At 36.8% G+C, this 25,251-nt stretch overlaps 1 protein-coding gene across 1 annotated transcript; it reads left to right on the top strand.

The window, feature by feature from the left end:
• The first annotated feature begins 1,666 nt into the window (after positions 1 to 1,666).
• Positions 1,667 to 24,045, top strand: LOC139144636 (uncharacterized). Its single transcript, XM_070715340.1, has 5 exons — positions 1,667 to 1,776; positions 9,491 to 10,642; positions 13,460 to 13,681; positions 14,045 to 14,160; positions 21,790 to 24,045. Exons 2-4 carry the CDS (start codon positions 9,529 to 9,531, stop codon positions 14,110 to 14,112), a joined length of 1,404 nt encoding a protein of 467 aa, XP_070571441.1. The 5' UTR covers positions 1,667 to 1,776; positions 9,491 to 9,528; the 3' UTR covers positions 14,113 to 14,160; positions 21,790 to 24,045.
• The last annotated feature ends 1,206 nt before the right edge of the window (positions 24,046 to 25,251 follow it).

The raw sequence follows: 25,251 nt of genomic DNA, 5'->3' as shown, positions 1-25,251 counted from the left end.
CGATATCATTCTCATCGTCACTATCTTCTCTTTCATAATAACTATTGCTAGTAGTAGCAGCTACTTGTAGTTTTTTGCCTTGCTTCATCTATTTCATATTTATTTATACTGTTAGAGTATTTATTTCCTTTTTATTTAATATGTATCAGAGTAAAATATATATAATCAACTATCATTATGTCATTGAGGACAGAGTAAGACAAAGAAAAAACATTTTGAGCACCCTAGCCTTATAACTTTCAATTTTTGAATGACCCCCAGGTCGTAAATACTGACGGTTCCCTTACTTGCTGCCAAAGGCCATCGCGTTCACTGCATTCGACAGCCTGTATGCCATACATTGCCAAACTATGTTGCTTCGATTTCGCAATCACCTTTCCGCTAAAGCGACAATCAGCTGAAATTTATTACTTCAAGTTACTCAATTTTGATAGCTATTTGCCTACAGAAGTGAGCCAAGTGTATATAGTGTCGTCTTGATTTTACATCGGTACCCGGAGTTCTGAGTGACCAACTGCAGGGTGCGCATCGGTGCACTGCCGACTGCAGTTTGAATAATCCGTATATAACGCACACTGTACCAGAATAGAATGTCAGCCTCCTCTGCCAAAGTTCTGTATCCTCTGAAACACAGTAGCAGTACGTATTTGAACAGAGAAGAACAAAATAAAACCATTCGCAGGTCATTCAGCCGGCGACCGTGGGCGATTACCCAGCAGTGTGGCGTGGCATGGCAAGACCCCAGGAATGTTGCAGGCTCGATGATGTCATCAGTATCGGCGTTCTCGATCACTTGCACAGCCTACAAATTGTCAACAAACCCGCGCGGCAATCCAACTAGATCGGGCAATATTTAGCGTTTGTATGTCACTACAGGAGCACAAATTTGGCTTATTTCTTTACTGAACAACATTTCACGATGGATATAAGAGAATAATATGTAATTTCGAACATAAAAAAAGGTTAAAAGTTACAAATACTGGGGCTTTAAATTTTTGCGCCCGAAGGGCGCGCCGAAAAATACAACTGAATGATGAACTTTGTGGCTGACACTAGCATTTTAGGCAATGATGAGCCTGTGTCAAAATTCAAAAACACACTGACCCCTCCTATTGGGCATTTCAAAAACATGGTGACCCCCCCTATCACCGAAGTCAAAACAAGGGTGACACCCCCCCATGAATCCACCGCCCCCCCCAGGCTGAAGAAACTGACCAGTCCCGTAAGCTTATAATGGAAAAAAGTTTAATACATGACATTTACTGATCATATTCATAACTTTTAGACCAATAATGCTTGCAATACCCTGTGGTAAACCAATACCTTGTGGGAAAACGTAGAGAAGTCGTAGACTAGCTTGGTTAATGATTGTTGAAAAGTGCCAAAATTGTAAACCTAGTGAGTGAACAGGAATAGCCTATTAGTATTAAAAAGCTGACTGACCAGCTGACCGAATTCTCCTCATTGGAAGTCAGAAATACGGTACTCATTTTTAACTTTCCACCTAAAGTTACCGTACATATTATCCGATGCATATTCACTTGCTGTGATTTGCGTATTCTGTATTTGCAACTAACTAGCAAATGGCATGCAGAGGCCTGTCAACTCCTGTCGATGTCGGTAGGTGAGTAAACGCGTACTGACCAATGCGCTGAGGATACAAGCATTTCAGTACTCCCAGAATTCCAACCGCAAGGTCGCCCGGAGGTCAAGAGGTAACAGCGTCTGATCGTCCTTCTCGACTCTTTCCGGTTTGCGTCTATCGTCCCTCCTTAGGTGAGTTTTTCTGCTAAATACGGTAAAATAGGATCTTTGATTCCTATGAACTAAGCCTTTCGTGTCTCACCCGTTTGACTGATTCAAATTTTGAATGTGTTTTTGGCCAAAACGTACTTTTTGGAGGACAACGTCACGCGTCACAAGAAGTTAGTAGTGTTAGCATGGAGGTATAAAGAAATGTACCTCATTGTATTTATAGTATCTTTCCTATAGGTATGTCCATCGATGGATGCCGGGTGTGATGTTTGGAGGTTGATGTGCCGACGCTATAGAGTCGTTTGAAATAAAAAAATGATAAATTAATGTTTATTTGAAGTAAAGGTAGCCTTATATTATCCTTTGTTTGTTTGCATTGCTCAACAGTAACACGGAAATTGTAAATATTTGAATTAATCACGGTTACTCTACCCCACAGAGTAACCGTGCATTAATATATTTTACACATTGATATGTACGACAAATTTTGTACTCTCGATATATTCAACTTCACAATTGAAAAGTGGTTGCTAATGATGGCATGTTTGCACACCTCATCTTAAAATAACTGGTGAGCTGGTGTGTTTATTCTAATATCTGTCTAACCAATTTACACACATCCATGGTCATAGGTGAATTTTCTCATATTTCATTTTCCAGGCTGCATGTTGAAATTTTTTTAGGCAAGTTAGACGCAACACATGTTAGGTCCATACATTTTTTTAAATAACATGTTGGCATATTTGACCCTCGAGTCTAGACTCCAATGATGAAAAACACTGTTACATATACATTAGACCCTACACAGTCTAGATCTGCACAATGCAATATTAAACAGTTACCTGCCAGACAGTATCACTTCCCCATCTGCCAAGTCAGTAAAAAGTGCTATTGAGCCAAAACCATATTTTCACCCACTTGACTTGGTATGTTACAGCAGCTTTAGTCTGTAAAAATCAAGTTTACAGCATCCATGTCTTCAGGGACCTTCAAATCTTCAAGTCTTTGTTCAAATGCACCATACGGGACATGTTGTGTTTCACTAGTTTTAACCAACTTGACCTGATAGTGAAATGTGAACTTAGCAGGAAAAGGGTTAAGATCCCCATGTAAATGATGATGTTGGACTTTTTTGATTTCAGCCTTACAGAGGCAAGCCAAAATGCGCTCTGAGTAATCATTGTGCTTCTAGGTTTTCAAAACATATCGTAGAAAACCTTAAATGAGCTTCATGTTGCTCATTTTAGAGACGTTAGACCCTGAACATTGTATGAAGTGCATTACAGTGTGTGTTCAGCATAATTTATGTTGTTCTGTCCATGCTGGACTCAGTGATATCAAATATGTCAACCTAAATTGTAACATACAAACCTAAAATATATAGGGTTCAAATAAAAACTCTGAAAAGTGTAAAATGTTCAATGTGCAGGTCATTTGAAGTGTTCTACTGATTTCTGTACTAAACTATTAAACACCAACCTAAAATATAACTAGCATGGAAACCTGAAATTTCATTGGGTCTATACTGTTCTACACAGTGTCAGGATCAATATGTCAAAGATGATGGCCGATTTTGATTTTTGTACGAACCCTAAAATGAGGTGAATGTGAGATATAGGCACATTACACTGCATACATCTTAGATTTACACATTTCATATTGGGTCTAACAATCCGTGACAAAACGCGGCCAATCTGTTTACCGCAACGAAATTTTAATAAAGAAATTTGAAAATAGATTTTTTGTTGATTTTTCTTGTACGCTAAAATCTATTGAATATTGAAATATACTCATATTTCTATTTCCTATTTCTAATATAAGCGTATGATTTCGAAATAAGCATAATGGTAATTCCGGCTAGCAGATTGCGGCCAACGCGAAGCCTTGTTCACTCACCAGCCCGACGTAAATTGAAAATAGGAAATGCAGGCTATTTCCTATTTCCAATTTGGTGCAGACATGCGCAGTGGCATGCTGCGTCGCTCACGCAGACGTCAGAGACGGTGCGGCGTCGCACGGTAATTGTTACACTGTAACACAGCCCCTCGGAGGGACTGTGACTGTAAATTACATTCATCGAATCATCAGCCCGGAAGTGGATTCGTATTTGGTGCCAGATTTGCTCTTCACCTGATTGTGGTTCTCTTGTGGAAATTTGGATACCCACGCGTATTCTCAAAATCATCAGTGGAAAAGCGGGAGTTTTTTGTTCACCATCTAGGCCCGTGAAAACACGTACTTTTTGCAAAGGTTTATCGATGAAAGGATTAGAATAACACTTTGAAATCTGGTAAACAATGTTCTTACACGTACAACCATTTCAGCGCTAAGGTGAAAATGTGACTATTTTAATAAGGGCATCATCATGAACACTATTTTCCGTAAGGTGTCTTGTTGCCCTAGACTGTAATAGTGGTGGTCAGCTGTCAGACAACAACAAAGATTACACTGATGTGTCAGGACAATGTTATTGGTCATTGACATGGTTGTAACTGTATCTGCAATTATTTCACTGACTCTTAATTAATTAGGTACTTTTTTCTGGTTCATATTTCTCCTATATTTCGCACTATTGTAAGGTCGTCTTTTTTCTTGAGAACCCCAGATCCAAGAGTGTTTTGAAATTTTGCGTAACAAGCATAGCTACCCAGCTTTTCCTGTGAGCGCCAAGACATCCAACGCGTATGCCAAAATGGTCTGCTATGTACGAGTCATAAATCTTTCAAATCAAACAAATGCCTGGGAGTGATGTTTTCTTCTTGGTCGGGTTCTTGGTACAGTTTATCAAAGCGCCCACCTGTTGTCAGGGCCTGGTTGGGACGGGGCAACAAAACTTAGACTATCGACAGTCCCTTGTTGTGCCTTTCCTTTTCTATTATTGTTGTCTCTCGCACATACGGGGTCTGGGTGGGGCCCGGGACTGGGGCCGCAAGCGTAGCGCCGAAGGTGCGAGTCAGGAATGCACCCGGTGGTGTCACTGTCGGGGGGAAATGGGTAAGCTTATCCATGTGTGGTCTAAAATCACGGGGAGGGGAGTCACTGTTTTTTATTCCCTATCACTTGTCCGTGAAATAGAGAAAAAAGGGTACAAAATGCCGCAAACGACTATCGACGGTCTCAGACTTAAGGAACGTTGTTTCAAGAATGTCAGATTTTGGGGTCCATTTTTAGCTACTATAGACTATATGTCTATAGAAGCTATTGGGATGGGTATTCGTCCGGCGTCCGTCGTCAGTCTGTATGTATGTATGTATGTATGTATGTATGTCCGTTTGTGAGGCGTCCGTCCACTCAAATATCTTGAGAACCGCAGTACTTACTGATTTGATATTTGTTGTGTAGATGAAAATATGATTTTGAGAAACTATTTTTTTTAATTTTTTGATATTGTTGAAAATAGGCAAATTAATGCCAAAAAAGGTGTTTTTGGTAAAAAATCTTCTTCTTCAGAACCGCTGGTCAGACAGCTTTGTTATTTGGTATACAGGTCCCTAGGGGTAACCCAACTTAGATTTGTTCAAATTGTGATGAAATATGCAAATGTGTATTTTTAAGGAATTTTTTTGTCATTTTTGGTCAAAATTTGACTTACATTGTATGTAATTCTTGTACTGTATAAACCCTATCAATTCACCCAGAAAAAAATAATTAATATGATTTTAAATAATTGAATTAATTATGAACTCATCAAAACCAAAATAATTTTAGTGTAGAATTATCACAAAGTTCAACTTTTTTCGACAGTCCATAGTGAAATCGTTACCATCTTGGAGGATTAAAACATGTAAAGGCAACTTTCCTGAATCCCAACTTTGACATATTCTGAACCGTCATTTATTGTGCCCTGTATGTTATCTAAAAGAAATTGCTCAAAATAGTCAATAGAGATAGAGATAGAGAAAGTTCTAATTTCCATTTATGGTTGACTTGGTAAGGATAAAATAAAATTACGTTTTGAGGAAAAAAATAGAGTGGTCAATTAAAAGAGTGGTCAAACTGATAGGGTTTTTATGGTAAAGCTGGGCTATAAGATTCATGTTCTATTTATAGCAATTATGCAATCTGTGTAAACAGTGCAATGAAAGTTACATGATTCCTTATAATGCTTTTGATGACCTTGAACTTCTTAAGTTTCAAACATTTGTCTCTTCAGTGTGCTTTCTCTTAGTATGTACAGTCTCAACTTATTCAACAGAACTCACTTACAATGTTAATCAAAGATATCCACCTTCTTCATCAATACATGTGTCACAAAAGGTTATTCTCTACATAACACAGCAGAGCTCTGTCAACTGTTAAGTTGCTTGTTCTTTCAAAACCGCTGGTCAGACAGCTTTAATATTTGGTTTACAAGTCCTAGGATGACCTAAGTGAGATAATTTCATACAGTCAGGAAATACTTAATTTTGTATCCATGTCTATAGTAGCTTCAGGGACTTTGGCCCTATGTTTTATTGTGTACCGTAATTATTACTTTTCGTGCATGCAATGCCTGTACGGAATTTAGTTTGGCGGTCCATTGAGGGGAAAAGATCACGTGCCCTAGACGGTCATTCAAATTAGAATAGGGGATCTGCCTTCTCTCGTTTCGAGCTAATTACGCCATCACATATACCACAAGGGTCAGTGTATCTTGAAATCAAAATCTGTTCAATTCGCGGGATACATTTTTGTAACAATGTAATCATTATTTAATTACGTCGGACTCCCTCTGCTGTCTGGGTTGGCGCCACTAAATGTCATTGCGCATGTCTGCACCTAATTGAAAATAGGAAATAGCCTGCATTTCCTATTTTCAATTTACGCCAGCCTGATAATAAATTTTACTGGACAGGGCGATTGGCCACTTTCTGCCACGCAGTAGCACCAAAATGCTTATTTCGAAATGGTAAATTGATATTGAAAATAGAAAAAGAAATAGGGTATGTTTCAATATACGACAGATTTTAGCCTAGCATGAAAATCAACAAAAAATCTATTTTCGAATTCCTTTATTGAAATTTCGTTCCGGTAACAGATTGGCCGCGTTAGTCACGGATTTTCTAACCATGTGACTTTTCATAATCTAACTTGGATGGACAGTACATTTGACATATTAGACCCTATTCAGAACAATTTAGACAGCACATTACAATTCAGGTCCATACAGTGCACAATGAGATGCAGCTTTAACATCTAGGCAATTAAAATGATTTCTGCATACCTATAATGTGAAATGTCTCTAATTCGTACAACTTGTTGTAGACTCTCTACAATGCAGCTCATTTATTTTAATTTTCTACCAGATTTTTAACTACAACATGTAAATGTCCATAATTCAGCTTATTCATGTTCTGTACCAGATTTTAACCACAACTGTAAGCCAACCTGGACTTCAATGTGTAGATCTAATTTCATAGGAACCAAAAGATATTTCTAAAAAGTCTGATGTGACCTTGTAGTACAACTGAACCTTTCCTTGCAATTACGGGTCACTTGTATGCTTCACAGAAATGCCAGTAAGTAACGGTACATAGGGTTCAAATATTCCAGACGTACCGGTACTTTCATCACTACTGACTGTTGCCTGTAGCATGCAGGGTTCAAATATTCCAAATGTACTTTCATCACTAGTGACCATTGCCTGTAGCAATCAGAAGCAATCAGAAAATGTCTATTATTAAGGCGATACCGAAGGATTCAAAGCGCGCGTTGGTTGCTATCGCTGGCAACGTTCCAAACGCGCACTTTTGCACATGCAAAATCTTACCGTTCTGTTGTTTTCTATGGATTTTTGACTCCTGGTATTTTGAAAATGCTCAAAATCTTTCAACTCTCTCAATTGTAAACCAATTTAGCTGACTTTTGGTAGGATTATTGAAGTCATGCATGAGAATATAGATAAGCAGGCGTTTCTAAAAATTCCGGACCGTTTGTGAGATATCGCCGTAAAACCCTCTAAAATTTCACAAAATGGCAAAGTAGATATTTTTCTGTTCAAAAATCGTTTGTACTTGAACAGATAACCTAATCCATGCTAGGGGCTCTAAACAGGTATCTCATGTGTTATATTCTGAAATTTTGAAAAATTTGGTGAAAATTTGTAGGAGCTGAAACGTTTTAAAGTAGAGCTCTGAAAATTTGTTTATGTGTGACGTCACTGAACAATCGTGCGACAAACCTGGGTCTTGTGGAATCGTGTGGTTCTGTAAATCTTTATTATGCAAAGAAAACCATGAAAACTTTGTATTTTGATTGATTTTGGAAATTACCCTTAGCAACCGTTGCTTAGCAATTTGAATCCTTCGGTATCGCCTTAAGTCATTTTGAAAATTATATTAACTGAATATTGATATTTTTTATTGTCACTCACCCTTAATAATATTTCAGAGACAGAATGCTGAACCAAATCATTGTCATTCAGTATATGCACACACAATACAGTTTTTGGTGTATAAATACATAACTTGCTTTGAGATCAAACTGTTGTTAATTCAACTATCTTAATATAAAAACTATTCCAATATCAATACTTTCTCACAAACATTCAGTGACAGTAAACTGTAAGGTGTACAAAACTCTGCTGTAAGCAAGAGCTTCAAATATTTGTTTCTCACTAAGATGTGACCTTTGCATTTCAAATTTCAAATAGCATTCACCTGCTTCTCAGAGAGTGAACGTAGACCAGTTGTAGTCTGTCAATATTGTATTCTAAATTATTCTTCCCATCATCCTGTGCAAGTTTTTCCAAGTGCATACCGGTACATAGACCATACAACCAAGTGTTTATTATAAGTCTGCTGAGTGTTTGAAAGTCTTTGCACTTAATTGTTATTGCAGGCCACAGGTAATTTTACACATATCCAGCTAAGAAGTCTTGGTCTATAGATTTAACATTTAGTCTATATTTATTCATTTTTCAACAAAACATTTACTGATGTGAAAATATCTCCAGTCAAAACAATGAAAAGCAGAGTGATTCAGCATGTATACTGTATTTCAAGGGTTTATGGGCATGCATAGTGTAGTGTGCACCTGGGTATTTCAAGGGTTTATGGGCATGCATAGTGTAGCGTTCACCTGGGTATTTCAAGGGTTTATGGGCATGCATAGTGTAGAGTGGCATCTGGGTATTTCAAGGTTTATGGGCATGCATAGTGTAGTGTGCACCTGTGTATTTCAAGGGTTTATGGGCATGCATAGTGTAGTGTGCACCTGGGTATTTCAAGGGTTTATGGGCATGCATAGTGTAGTGTGCACCTGGGTATTTCAAGGGTTTATGGGCATGCATAGTGTAGTGTGCACCTGGGTATTTCAAGGGTTTATGGGCATGCATAGTGTAGAGTGCATCTGGGTATTTCAAGGGTTTATGGGCATGCATAGTGTAGAGTGCATCTGGGTATTTCAAGGGTTTATGGGCATGCATAGTGTAGTGTGCATCTGGGTATTTCAAGGGTTTATGGGCATGCATAGTGTAGTGTGCACCTGGGTATTTCAAGGGTTTATGGGCATGCATAGTGTAGTGTGCACCTGGGTATTTCAAGGGTTTATGGGCATGCATAGTGTAGAGTGCACCTGGGTATTTCAAGCCCAGAAAGCACACAGTATAGTGTATTCTATGATCTCCTGATACCTTGTGTTACTTTATTTTTGAAAGTTTTGAACTCCTTTAGCGAAATTTGGTTTTTCAGAAATGTAATTTCATGTGTTGTCTAGTTTTTCCAACTTGATATATTTTCAAATATTCCTTCATCAGGTTCAGGCCGTATTGTGTGTCAACACTTGAAGATCACCATGCCAACCTGTGTATGTGCAGTGTCGTGTTGTAGCAACAACACTAGAAAACTAAGATTATGGAAGAAATTCACTTGTAAGAAACACCAATGTAACTATGGTACCGGCAGATGTGTGTGTTCACCACCATTCACATTGTTTCCTTTTCCAACTGAAATGAAAGATCCAGAAACCAGAAAAGTGTGGACTCAAATCGTTTGTCAGAACATACCTTCTAGAATAAATTGGGCCCCTACTAGATATGATAGAGTTTGTTCCAAACATTTCCCAGATGGAATGCCAACCGCAGCTAATCCATATCCAGTGCAGCATCTCCGTGATCCTGATTCCAAATCCGTCAGAAGGGGGAGATCGAGACAACCAGGAATGATAGAATCCATGGAATTGCCAGAAAAAATGAGGAAAATAGATGATGAGGACCTTGGAAGAGACAGTCTTGATGATGATGATCTGTTGGATGATAGTGAAGATGATGTAAGTGATGATAGTCAGGAAGAGAATGATGGGAAAAATCCTGCTACTCCGGAAGATGGAGATAACACATCTGACAAGAAGGAAGAGAAAGAAATGGAGAAGGAAAAGACTATGGATGATGATAAACTGAATGAAAGTGAAAAAAGTGATGATGTCCCAGCCAAAGAAAGAATGCAGGAAAGTCTTGTGTCTGGAAAGTTGGAGACAGTTCAGCAAGATGAAAGTCCAATGGATCTGATATCAAGCAGCAACTCCACCCCATCAACATCCAAAACTAACACCATATCTTCTGACCTCAAAGTAGAGTCTGAAAGCTGTAAGATGAGTGATCAGCAAATAGATCAGCAAGATCCGCCGGTCAGTGAGCAAAGTAACCTGACAAGCAAAGAATCAGATGATACGCCCATTGACCTGACATCCAGTAATGCAAAAGATGAAAAATCAGATAAATCTGAAAAATCAACTGTCCTTAAAGAGAAATTATCTGTTGCTATGGATATTGCACAACCAATCAACTTAAAGTCTAATGGTGAAGCAAAGGCATCATCTGCTACAGTGGAGAAAACAAACAAACAACAAACACCCTTGCAAAAGGTGTTTCAGTCAAAACACGGTCATCAGGGACAGCAGCATTCAAATAGTAAGTCAAACTGGTTACCAATGGCAACCTGAGAATTTGGCAATACAGGGAAACCTGTCTAAACCGAACCCTGTCTAGACTGGAAACCTATCTAAACTGAACCCTTTTCCAAGTCCCATTCCAATAGAACTCTATGTTAAAAGGACCTTTATAAACCAAACACCTTTCCATACCGAACATTTTTCTCAGTTCCTGAAGGGTTTGGTTTAGACAGATTTTACTGTATTATTGCAGCCAGCCCTCAATAGCATTTTTTAAGTGAATAAACTTCAATTGTTAGATCAGGTTTCTTGTAAATTTTACCGAGAATCCTGAGTGACATCAAAGCATTGAGGTATACGTAGATGTCAACAGTACCAAAACAGTGTATCCATATTTCCTTTGTTCAGCAAAAACATCATACATTTTTCGGTATGTATGGCACGTAATCAAGGCCAATATTCGAACTCCCAATTTTCAACCATACAACTCAACATTCAACATTCAAACTCAACATTTTCAACTATACAACTCCACATTTTCAACTTTCGAACTCCCCATTTTCAACTATACAACTCCACATTTTCAACTTTCGAACTCCCCATTTTCAACTATACAACTCCCAATTTTCAACTTTCAACTCCCATTTTCAAATATACAACTCCACATTTTGAACTCCACATTTTCAACTATACAACTCCACATTTTCAACTTTCGAACTCCCCATTTTCAACTATGGAACTCAACATTTTGGATTCGTATTCCCCATTTTCAACTATCGAAGTCATAGGTCCCCCTAGACCACTAGCCAGCGAACACAAGCCAAAATGAGCATACATATAGTCAAATACGACTTTGAAAAATCGTCGGTGTCATTTTACATGAAACTACTTATCACTTTGTTAGGGAGTCCCAAACATATGGTGACCTCGCAGTTAATTTTGGACGACACCGAGTTCGTTCGTGACCACGTCAGTGGTAGTTTGTCTAGGCTGCTACTTGACCTTGACCAGCCCGACAGACGGGGAGATGTGTCACGTAGGTTTGAGAGTCTTGTTAGACTTTTGTCACAGTTAAGTGGCATTGGAATGTGTAGTGAGCGTATTGTCCAGCTAGTGCAAGCCGCTCAACGTGATATACATGATGTTGAACATAGTGGTCACGGTGTAATAAAGGGAAAGTGGCTTCACACATCAGCCATCTCGTCTTGTATGTGCTTTGGTGTGTTTAGTGTCTGAGTTGTGTTTTGGCTGTAATAGTGTGGAAATTAACAAGCGAGTTGTTATTTTAAAATAAGCCATGGCGAGCCACGCACGCATGCTCTTGTCATTAGACGACATGAGAGCGACCGAATTAGGCCTAAGTGATGGCGGAGGTCGGCGGTAAATCTTAAAGTTATAGCATCACAAGTGTTTCCGGTTCATATTTTTGGACCCTCTAGAACATCACATAGGAATAACTCTAAAACTCCGAAACGTCATGTGACGTATCTATGACGCGTTCTGACGTAGTATAGCCCAGAAGGAAAAACGTGGGTAACTACAATGAAGCAAGTTAGGGATGCCTAGGGAGAATACGAATCCCGGAGTTCGAAAGTTGAAAATGTGGAGTTCGAAAGTTGAAAATGTTGAGTTCGATAGTTGAAAATGTGGAGTTTGAATGTTGAATGTTGAGTTGTATAGTTGAAAATGTGGAGTTTGAATGTTGAATGTTGAGTTGTATAGTTGAAAATGTGGAGTTTGAATGTTGAATGTCGAGTTGTATAGTTGAAAATGTGGAGTTTGAATGTTGAATGTTGAGTTGTATAGTTGAAAATGTGGAGTTTGAATGTTGAATGTTGAGTTATAGGGTTATATCGATCTTTAAAACCTTGATATTTTTAATTTTAGCAGCTTGTTACCAGGGAAACAAATTACCTAGCAACTAAGTCCACTGTCCACCATTATTATCCCTAAACCAAACCATCACCATCTTGAATAAGACATGACAAATGATAAATCTATGGGGATAAAAAAAAGAAATTGAATGCCATTGCAATTATCATTTAAACCCCGTTTTGCTATATCTTTTTGATATATCCTTTCAAGTTTTGGTGATGGATTAATTGGTCGATTAATTTAAGGTGATCTTGCACATATTTACATGCACAGCGGCCATTTTTTACTTTCAACTTATGCAATAACTTACTTATACGGTAATTGTTAAAATTTCAATTGTGCATTTTTCGCCAATGTTTGAAAAACATCCTATGGTCACATGTCAGTAAGTACTTTCACATGAGTGTCATTTGATTTCAAACTATCTCATCAAAAAGAATGCAAAAAGATATAGCAGATATGGGCTAATATAAAACCACATTTCCAACAAATGATATGTATGTTTCCAAATTCAAAACATGACGACACAATCAAGTGGCTGCGTCATGTATGGGGAAGAAATTTAAGTGTGTCGTTGTGATGTTAAATACTTTGGCTGCAAAATGTGATGATTATTTGCAATCTGTGATACACAGTGTGCACATGCTGCTGTTTTACTGGTGTTTACGAACATAAGGTAAATGGTCTGGGATTCTGTAAAATTTCTCTTCTTTCCTAATGTGATTGTAACCCTGGCAACATAACTAAGCTAATTTTTCACCTTGTAAAATTGACCATCATAGGGCCCTGTCAAGTTTAAAGTTACTGTCTTCTGACTCTTGAAATATTTGACTGAAGGATGGTTTTTACAATCTTTGTTTTAACCCTTTGAACCCGGCTCAGACAGAAATGTCCGATGACATCATAGAGTACCAGGAGGTCAGGGTGCAAAGGGTTAATGGCATTCATTCTCTTCCGACAGGTGCTCCGTCATCACGAAGCTCAACTCCAGTACAGTCTGCTGGATCATTACCTAGAAATACAAGTTTTACTATGACACCCAGCATGTTGGGGGCGCTGCAAGAACCAGGACAACCATCACAGAGCAAGTATAATGAACTGTTATCTGTCATTGAAGACTTGGGCAGGGATGTAAGACCAACCTATTCTGGAAGTAAAACTTCCATGGAAAGACTGAAGAGAGGTAAATTGTACAATACATTATGAAATTGTTGTCTTTATTGGTAAAATGTATTTTCAAAACATTGAGGTGATCTAACCAAAATTGATATCAGGGATGTGTATTAATTATGATCATCATTGTTTTCATTGAGACATATTGCTTTCTAAGAGATCATTATTTGATGTACATGGAAAATGACTTTGCAGTTTATATAAACACCTTAGATCATAATGCATCGAAATAGCAGGTACATGTACCAGAGTATACTGAAAATGCCTAGATTTCTGTGAGGTAAATTGTAGAACCACAATAAACTAAAAAACACTGATATATTTGTATAAAATACAAAATTTCTTTTCTTTTTCTTCCCAATGTGGTCTTCAGGTATCACCTATGCTAGGGTTCTACTACAACAATGTAAGGTTGAAGTCAAGAGAAGTGCAAGATATTGAGAAGATTCCATCACACTCAGAGGGATGTTTTCATTGTGAAGGTGCAAGGTATCAAGAAGATTCCATTATTTTAAGGGATGGGTTTAAAAAAAATTATATGCCAGTGTAACAATCCTGATTCTTGATTGGGCTATGATTCAAAATGATTCCTTTGTCTGTGATATTGCAGTAAGGTATGTTAACTTTTGTAGAAAATATAGAAAACTAAGTTAGATTTGTCTAAATCTAAGTCTGAACTTAAAAATTGAGCTGAAAATTTAGGAAACCTTTAAACCTAAATCTGTACTTTCCAGAGATGTATCTTCTATTTTTGATAATTAGCATAATTTTAAATCTGTTCTTAACACTCTAAATTAACTTGACTATGGAATGTTCCTTCAACAAATTTTTAATCCCCACGGACACCGTCCGGGGGGACTTATAGGTTTGGTCATGTCCGTGCGTGCGTCCGTGCGTCCGTGCGTGCGTCCGTGCGTGCGTCCGTGCGTCCGTCCGTTCACGCAGATATCTCTGAGATGCCTGGAGCAATTTCATTCAAACTTGATACAAGGATTACTTTATATGGCATACAGATGCACGTCAATTTGTTTTGTGATACGATCCAATATGGCCGCCAGGCGGCCATTTTATTACGATTTTTTCATGTATAGAGCCATAACTCAGGCATGTTCCAACCGATTTTATTCATAGTTGGTACAAGGACATTGACCAATGTCATACAGATGCACGTCAATTTGTTTTGTGATACGATCCAATATGGCCGCCAGACGGCCATTTTATTACGATTTTTTCATGTACAGAGCCATTACTCAGGCATGTTTTGACCGATTTTATTCAGAGTTGGTACAAGGACATTGACCAATGTCATAGATATGCACATCAATTTGTTTTGTGATCTGATCCAATATGGCCGCCAGGCGGCCATTTTATTACGATTTTTTCATGTACAGAGCCATTACTCAGGCATGTTTTGACCGATTTTATTCAGAGTTGGTACAAGGACATTGACCAATGTCATAGATATGCATGTCAATTTGTTTTGTGATACGATCCAATATGGCCGCCGTGTGGCCATTTTATTACGATTTTTTCATGTACAGAGCCATTACTCAGGCATGTTTTGACCAATTTTATTCAGAGTTGGTACAAGGACATTGACCAATGTCATAGATATGCATGTCAATTTGTTTTGTGATAAGATCCGATATGGTCGCCAGGCGGCCATTTTATTACGATTTTTTCATGTACAGAGCCATTACTCAGGCACGTTTCAACCGATTTTATTCAAAGTTGGTACAAGCTTATTGACAAATGTCATAGCTGTGCACGGCAATTTGTTTTGTGATACAATCCAAAATGGCCGCTGTGCGGCCATTTTATTACGATTTTTCATGTACAGAGCCATAACTCAGGCATATCTCAACCGATTTTATTCAAAGTTGGTACAAGGACATTGACCTATGTCATACATATGCACGTCAATCTGTTTTGTGATACGATCCAATATGGCCGCCAGGCGGCCATTTTATTACGATTTTTTCATGTACAGAGCCATTTCTCAGGCATATCCACATGTTTTGACCAATTTTATTCAAAGTTGGTACAAGGACATCGACCAATGTCATAGCTATGCACATCAATTTGTTTTGTGATGCGATCCAATATGGCCGCTGTGCGACCATTTTGTTACGATTTTTTTCATGTCCTGAACCATAACTCAGACATGTATCAAGCAAATTCATTCAAAAGTATTTTTATCACAGACCTAATGAAGAGGACTCTATCCTCTTTGAGGACCTGTAATCAAAATACCGATTAACAAGTGGGGACTGTGTCATCAACGATGACTTGTTAACCATAACATGTCCATGTTTCTGATAAGTAGCTTGATCTAACATTCAATTGAATATTTTTCACTAAAAACACTGGATTTTTCTGTTCATCATTTTGAGTGCTGTACTCTCAAACTTACGGATTCTTCCATTTTTGTCAACAATACTTTCTAAAAAAATTTATAAAAAGACAAAGTATTTGATCAGTACAAAGTAATATTTTACATACACATTTCTGTGGCTACAGACTTGACTGGATTAAGAGACATTTTGTAATTCATTGTTTACATTCAGTTTACCATTGTACTTAACACCTCAGTTCAAATCATCAGTTAGTTAAAAAAAAAGAGTAACCTGTATGTAAACTTTGGCGAATTTAAATTTAGAATTTTAGAACACTGATGAGAAAGCAATAATTATGATGACTTTCCAATATGTCCATTGTCACTTTGAAAGGAATGTTCTGAACCTAAGCTAATTTGTAAATTTATAACAATAATTTTTAAATATCTGATAGAGCCTTGAGAAGAATATTCATCCGGTAAGGAATGTTCTTAACTTCAGCTTATTCAGAAATGTAGAGTGTTAATTTGAAAGCAATAATATATGTATATATTTACGGTGGCCCCTACACGCCACGGAACTCTATTACTTTTGAATATAAACTCTAATTTTTCTTGACAATATCTTTAATATTTGTAAGAGATTTTATTTCTCCACCGCAAACTTTTAATTTTGTACGGCAACTTTATCTTAACATTATCTTAACTTTAACTTCTCGACAGTAGTTTTAGTTTTAACAATAAAGAAAATATGTTTCTCAAAAGTATTTTTTATTTTGTAAAACAAGGTAAAATTTTTTCAAGATAACAGACTCCCTACACGCCACAGAACTCTATTACTTTTGAATATAAACTCTAATTTTTCTTGACAATATCTTTAATATTTGTAAGAGATTTTATTTCTCCACTGCAAACTTTTAATTTTGTACGGGCAACTTTATCTTAACATTATCTTAACTTTAACGTCATGGAAATTTATTACTTTTGAACATAAACTCATATTTCTTGGCAATATATTTAACATTTGTAAGAAATTTTATTTCTCCACAGCAAACTTTTATTTCTGAACGTGGAAACTTTATTTTTGGGGTAAACTGTTTTTAAAAACTTTTAACAAAAACACTTTAACTTTTTAAAAATAACTTTAACTTTGAACAAATATTTGTTTCTCAAAAACGTTTTTTATTTCGAAAAGAAGTAAAAATTGTTCACAGCGACAGTTTAAGATTTTTGCTGAGCGCGAACTGAGTTACTTAAATGACATAACCTTGTGTTTTTAGAGCAGAAAACTTTAATTCTTAAGAAAAGTTTTATTTTTCAAGAGTAAAATTAATTTCTTTATGGAAAAAAGATTTTCTCAGAGCAGCAAATTGAAATATAGTGAATAAAACTTTTTTCTCAATGGAGAGAAATTATTTTCTGAAGACAACAAAACTAATTCCTTCAAGATATATTTTCTACATATGAGTGTGGTTTAAGAATTTGGTAAAACTGAACTGAGAAAGAACGAAAAGGGGATGAAAAAGTCAAACTTACTTTTCTTCAGAGCGAAATTTATTTCTGAGAGGAGAAATATTTCATGTGAGGGCGCAATTACCTATAATGCATAGCAAACTCTTTCTAGCGAGAGTAAACATATTTTTGGGAAGAGTAAAACATTTTTCCGACGAGCAAAACTATTTTAACGGCGGCAGAAGTTAAAGTATCCCACCATGCAACACCCAAGTTTGATGACCCAGAGTCTCCGAGTTGGTAGCCGGTATCAGACATTTCGTGTTCGTGTCGGCTACATGGACGATCTGCTCTCCGAGACAACCATGACTGACTTCATCTGCGATACGGGCACGCCAGCCCGGCCCTACCCTGCCCTGCGTACGATGCTGTGTGTTGGGGCCGTATAACGCCGGGAACACACAACATCGTACACAGGGCTACAGGCACGCGGGTCAGTTGCCACTTGTCTGAGTCCCCGAAGAACGGTTTTATGTTTGAGTGATTCGTCCTGACGGCAGACGGTGTGCGACGGGACCGCATTGGGGTTCTTCATTAGCAGGTCTGTGTGTTCCCGGCGTTATACGCCGGGAACACACAGACCTGTACGCAGGGCTATGCATTGCAGGGCTGTGTGTTACCGGCGTTATACAGTCTCCCACCACATAAGCCCGGTAACACACAACCAATGTGTGTGATATTCATCTTTTCGAAGAGGAGAAGCCAGATTCGTAATTTATAGAAACTGAAACTGAACCGAGCCCGCCAGATTTGACCACAGTCGCGGACTGGTTTTGACTTTCACGTGTGTTTTGGGGGTCAAAAACGTGAAAGTCAACCAGCCCGTAAAAGGCATATCCCGTCCGAAAACACCAAAGCTGTGGACCCACAACTACTGTATCGAACCATGATTTTTTACATCCATGATTGAACCACACTCGACTGTGGTCAAATCTGGCGGGCCAGGTTCAGTTTCAGTCGAAGACTCTATCAATTACGAATCTGGCTTATAGAAAAGATGACTATCACACAACATAACATTAACAACACAGCAACTGATGAAGGAATAGCTCTGCATGGCAGGGCTGTGTGTAGCCCTGCGTACCGTGCTGTGTGTTTCGGGCGTTACACGCCCGAAACACACAGCACGGTACGCAGGGCTAGGCTGTGTGTTACCGGCGTTATGTGGTGGGAGGCCGTATAATGCCGGTAACACACAGCCCATGCAGAGCTAATGAAGGAACCCAATGCGGTCCATCCCGTCGCACAACGTCTGCAGTCAGGACGAATCACTCAAACACAAAACCGTTCTTCGGGGACTCAGACAAGTGGCAACTGTTGAACTGACTCGTTTGCGTGCCCGTGCCCATAGCCCTGCGTACGATGCTGTGTGTTCCCGGCGTTATACGGCCCCAACACACAGCATCGTATGCAGGCAGGGTAGGGCCGGGCTAGCTGCAGTACAGTACGGCAAACCGTCCGACCCAAATACCCAGGTAAAACCTCGAGGTACTGTAAAGCAGCTAGGGCCGGCTAGCGTGCCTGTATCGCCGATCAAGTCAGTCATGGTTGTCTCGGAGACTCTGGGTCATCAACTTGGGTGTTGCATGGTGGAATACTTTAACTTCCGCCGCCGTTAAAATAAAGTTTTGCTCGTCGGAAAAATGTTTTACTCTTCCCAAAATATGGTTACTCTCGCTAGAAAGAGTTTGCTATGCATTATAGGTAATTGCGCCCTCACATGAAATATTTCTCCTCTCAGAAATAAATTTCGCTCTGAAGAAAAGTAAGTTTGACTTTTTCATCCTTCCTTTGTTGTCTTCAGAAAATAATTTCTCGCAATTGAGAAAAAAGTTTTATTCTCTGTATTTCAATTTGCTGCTCTGAGAAAATATTTTTTCCATATAAAAGAAATTAATTTTACTCTTGGAAAAATAAAACTTTTCTTTAAGAATTTAAGTTTTCTGCTCTAAAGACATAAGGTTATGTCATGTAAGTAACTCATTTCGCACTTAGCAAAAATCTTTAACTCTTGCTGTGAACAATTTTTCCTTCTTTTCGAATAAAAAACGCTTTTGAGAAACAAATTTTTGTTCAAAGTTAAAGTTATTTTTTAAAAGTTAATTTTTTTTTGTTAAAAGTTTTTAAAAATAGTTTACCCCAAAAATAAAGTTTCCCCATTCAGAAATAAAAGTTTGCTGTGGAGAAATAACATTTCTTACAAATATTAAATATATTTTCAAGAAATATGAGTTTATCTTTAAAAGTAATAATTTCCATGACGTGTAGGGAGTTTGTTATCTTGAACAATTTTTACTTTTGTTTTACAAAATAAAAAATACTTTTGAGAAACATATTTTGTTTATGGTTAAAACAAAAATACTTTCGAGAAGTTAAAGTTAAGATAATGTTAAGATAAAGTTGCCCGTACAAAATTAAAAGTTTGCAGTGGAGAAATAAAATCTCTTACAAATATTAAAGATATTGTCAAGAAAGATTAGAGTTTATATTCAAAAGTAATAGAGTTCCGTGGCGTGTAGGGGCCACCGTATATATTGGATATATCAATGGTAAAAAGTTTTCACTCACCCAGGAACATTTTAAAGTTCAGTTAATTTAGAAATTTAGAAAGACAGGAAGTGATAACTGTCTTTTATTTAGCCAATGATATCATCTCCTGTGAGTTCAACTCCCAAAAGTGATACATGTAGATTAGCCAATGATATCATCTTCAGTGAATTCAGCTCCCACAAATCATATATGCAGTTCAGAAACGTTCAAACAGCTAACTCTAATATTGCTGACTTCTCAGGCTTGAAGGAAATATGCTGAGAAAGTTCTTGAATATCTCATTATAGGGAACCAATATATACATTTTCCTCTCAATGTCAATTCATATTTGAATGTTTGTATGAAATAATTCAGATTTACTTGTGTATCATGGGTTATGTCTCTGAGTGTCACAAACATTGAAGAAAATGTTAATGTTCATGTGTAATAATAATAATAATAATAATAATAATAATAATAATCAGGGAATGAGATACACTTTAACTCATCTATTTTGATGGCCAAAATGTAAATGACAGGTTTTTATCGTATTACCTCGATGTGATATGCCAGAATAAACTTATAGTTAAACACTATGATATAATTTAATTCCCATTTGAATTAAAAAGGAGTCAGACCTGCATTTTAAAAAATGTTTTGTATAATATACTGTACATATTCATTGTACCTATATTTTACCAAATGGTAAGGTAGAGGATTGTGTTTACTGTACTTGCCAACATTAAATGCTTTTAATTTTTGAACTGCAATACCAGGGGCCAATGTATATGATATCAAACGCTATATAAACCATTGACCAGTGTTTTCCTGGTACCGGTGACATCATAATGGAGCTTCCCAGGGTGCTTCATGGTAAGAAACACAAAGCATGGTTTCAGGGTTTCAGATCTGCATTTTCAAGTTTTATAAAGTTTGTTGCCATAGAAAAGGAGACTGATGAAGTGTTTTTCTGGTAAAATGACTTTTTATTTAAAACTAACAACCAAAAATACAGGGTTTTAATTCTAAATTAAGTAGAATAGGCAAAATCTGACAGTTATGTAAACAGTTTAAAGCTTAGATTTAACTGAACAGAGCCAAGCATAGCATCTGCTTTAAAGTTATACTATTAACATCAGTTGAAGCACACGGGAGGTGAGAACTGCAAAGTTAAGAGTCTACAGGACAGTTACACTGGCAAGCAGCTAGCTGAAATCAAATATCAGTCCAATTCTTACGGATTCTCAGTGCTGAGCTGTGTAATTATTGATCAAACACCCAATCTAAATCACACTATATAATCATAATTTGACGACACTTCTAGAAGTTTTCAACTAACCTGTAATGTACAACAGTTTTTGAAAATTCTCAATTAACATGTAAATTACATTGCTCAATATAGACTACTGGTAATAACACAACCTTTTTCAACCTTCAACTTAACAGGTCAACAAGGGTGCTTATGAAAATCTTCTTTTGACTCATAGATTGTCAGTAATTGCTGTGTTAAGTGAAAATATGTAAATTGTTTCTGGTGAAAGGTTTTCAGCTTTTTATTTTAGAGTAGACCTTTTTAAGTACAACTCTTTAAGTTTGTGATTATCATATATTTTGTGACTAATACTGCATTTTATGGTAAAGATGCTGTTTCCATGGTAGCATTTGTACTTCATCTTAGTTACTCTTAGTTACATTGGAAAACAAACACTTTACATGTGTTATTTTAATTTGTATGTCCCTAGGATGTCCATTTATTGCAACTTACCCTACGTAGATGTCCTTAGGATGCCCACATATTTTTACTCAGATGTCCTTGGGATGTCCATTTATCAACCAACTGTTCCACAGTAGATGTATTCATATTTTGTTACATTGCAGACACTTCAGACCAGTGCTTAAGTCTTATTATCAGAAATCCAGATTTCTTCAAAAATTTAGCAGTTGTCTGTCAAACGGATCTAATTTTTATTCCGTTTTATTGCCCAGTAAATGTAACAAGGTATTGTTAAATTCGATTTTCTGCACATTCAGTGGAGCTTGAAGAGCGCCCTCAACCTGTCAATTGCTCAATGTTTTCATGTAACATTTGAATGCACGTAAAAGCAAAGACCCAGGGTCTGTCTATTGTGACAATAATGTAATGTGCAGGGTATGTCAGTGTTTGTACACTCATAATTTATCAATAACTAATGTTTGTAAATCTGTGGATTAAATTCATCATTGAAAATCTCCACCCACTATAAATTCTTTCAAGTTTTGAAATATTTTCAAGTGATTTAAATTGAGTGGGTTCTTTCACACCTGATGTTTTTAAAATATTTCAGTTATATTGTCTGTAGCTTTTTAAGAATTTTCTGTTTCTTGTGTCATTTTTTAAGTCTTGTTCTTTTTTATTTCAACGTACATTATTAAGCATAGCTGTATTGTTTGTTGGTCTTTGGGTCTGTTACTACTTTTTGTATTCACAGGTTGCTTATTATGGCTACGTAACTGAAATGAACTTAAAGATAGCTTGAGACTAATACACTTATTGTGAAGTGCATTCTTCAGAAATTAGATCAAGCTTTACACAAATCTAAGCATAGAGGGAGACTTATGAGATCGAAGTGATACTGTTTTAAACATGGCCATCTTTAAAGTGAATATTGAACTAGTAACAAATGCAAGTCTTTAAGCCATGGAAGTTTGTAAAGAATTTTATAAATTATAAAATTATAAAATGGAAACTTGTAGAGAAAATCTACGATTTCAACGTCAAAATTTTGTAAAGTTGTGCTGATCGGGTGGTGTACATCTTGAAAAAAAATATTTTTATATCATAGTATTTTTTAATATTTTATAGAAATTTTGAAATGTACAAGATTAGAAATGCAGTTCAAGTTTTTATATTGAGATTTGACTGAAATACCTCGTGTATACATACAAGATCTGTTTCTATATATCCTTTAAAAAGTGAAACACGTCACTAAAGAGATCCTACATGTCTCACATATCAAAGATAAGTTCATTGCTCCTTTGTAACCCTTGTCTTTTGTAACTTTTAGGTGATATGCATTGTTGTTTTCAGCTTTTATTTTCCATTTTACCTGTATCATTGTTTTGTCTGAAAATCAACATTCCTAGTGGATTTGTATGTTGTTGATTTCAACTAGTATTATTTCATCATATTCACTTTAAACAAGATCACCCACTAACTTACTGCAAGCGCCATATCATGATTCAGGTATAAAAGTCCATTTCAACATTCAGTGAAATCTTCCCATCTTCTCAACAAAACGATACGGAACTTTGATTAGTGTTTACAATGCTACTACCGTATTATGCCCAGCTGGCTAGGTGTGTCACAGTCTTGTCTACACTCAAATCTCCCTGTCTGTGGTTTCACATCAGTAAATAGCCCATAGTAACAGGCTCAGTAGTCAAAACAGATACATGTATTTTGCTTTTAGTTACAAAATTCCTTGTGTTGCAAAATACAAATGCGTGTTCTGTCTATAGAATAGTGTTGTAATACTGCAGTGTTGACCCATACAATAATGTTATAATACACTGTTGACTGATTAGAAAATGATTTTGTTCAGAGAAGACATGGAATTGTAGGGAGGCTGAGTGTAGATAAGACACTAAGCAGGCAGTCTGGCAAATCGTAGGCAGTATATTGGTCACTGTATTGTTAGGAATGTAGTATCATTGAAGAGGAAACTGATAAGGTCTTATCAACTTTGCTATCCTAAATGATATAGTGCTTTCTGCCCTAAAATTGTCTAAATTGTATGAAATGATACAGTAAATGAATCACTGTAATAAGTCAAAGCTTTGAATGCTGTCGCTAATCATTTAAGTTGTCGTATTTGGCCGCAATGTTGTCATATCGACCATAGAACTTGTTTAAAGTCCTCATTGGTCTTTTTGTTGTAAGTAGTGCCATGATTGAATGTGTATACTCATCTCAGTGGATAAAATCATGAATAAAACAATACCACATAAAAGCCATGGTATTCATTATGCAATCAGTCTCTGTGATAACTTACAGAGGAAGCAAATACGAATGACATCAAACATAGTACCACAGATTACCTTGTAAATGCATAATTTGACACTATTTTCTGGCTTTGCTGGTACAGTCACAATGTCACAATGACAGAGATGCAAAACGAGTTATACCACAGTGCCTCCACACTATACTATCATAGTGTGACACCGACAGAATTTGAACACACTAAAAACAGTTGATGTCACAGTGTTATACTGATAGAGTCGATTAACACTGAAAACACTGCTACTCACAGTACTAGAGATTTCCACAATTCATCATGATTTGTACGATTGTAGATTCCTCTGTGAAGTGTCCCCGTGTCTAGAAAAATTCATAAGACTTCTTGTAAAAATTCTGAAAACGTACTTTTAAGTACACCATTCTTGTCAATTCCCATTTTAAATGATTTAGAAAAATATGCTTGATTGAGAGAGGAGACAGCTTTTTTGTAAAATTTTCCTCTGACTGTGTCTTCAGCCATACAGAATAATGTGATGGAAAGTAGGGAGACTAGTTGCACCTGTTCTATGAAACAAGACAATAGTGATTCTTTCCAAATAGAAAAGACAAAAAAGAAATTTATATGCTGACTTTTCTCAGAGAATGACCCTTTCAGTTTGTCATAACTGGCATCCCAAAAGTATGGCATTTGTAGTACCTGTAGAATGTGACTTTTATGGTTATTTAACAGTTTCTTTGAAATTTATACTTTAATAAATATAATTAATCAATTATCTTGAGACTTCATATTATTACTTTTGTGCAGAACTGAATGAAGTTGTAAGAAAACTAACGTTGTTGGTACAAATCAAACAGAATTGCGGTAATTTATTGTACTGTGCTACTGTCACAGGATGCCCTGTTCTTGTTTAGAAATTCAATCAGCTGCTGGTACAGACCTAAGATTGTTGCATAAGATGAAAGCATCATTGAATTTGTGAAATTCAGCAAACTACGGTATTTCAGGACAAGAACCGTTTGACTCTGTTTAATTGCTTTACATCGTAGTTACAGGCAAGCGGACAGTGTATCTAAACTACCAAATTACATCACACTTTCTGTCCAACATCAACACCTTGCGTATTCTATGCTTCATTTAGGGGGAAAGGGTTAAGGGTTTTAGATTAAAGTAACTTATAGTTTGTTGAACTGTGTAACAATCTCAAAT

The sequence above is a fragment of the Ptychodera flava genome, chromosome 12 (genome assembly GCF_041260155.1).
Source record: "Ptychodera flava strain L36383 chromosome 12, AS_Pfla_20210202, whole genome shotgun sequence".
Lineage (NCBI taxonomy): Eukaryota > Metazoa > Hemichordata > Enteropneusta > Ptychoderidae > Ptychodera > Ptychodera flava.
This window is presented reverse-complemented; position numbering and strand designations above follow the sequence as displayed.

Bases quoted from the DNA above. Each gene is read 5' to 3' on its own strand.
- LOC139144636 (XM_070715340.1), top strand. From the start codon at position 9,529: ATGCCAACCTGTGTATGTGCAGTGTCGTGTTGTAGCAACAACACTAGA. The intron at 10,643-13,459 runs GTAAGTCAAACT...CTCTTCCGACAG, and splicing joins GGGACAGCAGCATTCAAATA to GTGCTCCGTCATCACGAAGC. The intron at 13,682-14,044 runs GTAAATTGTACA...TGTGGTCTTCAG, and splicing joins CATGGAAAGACTGAAGAGAG to GTATCACCTATGCTAGGGTT.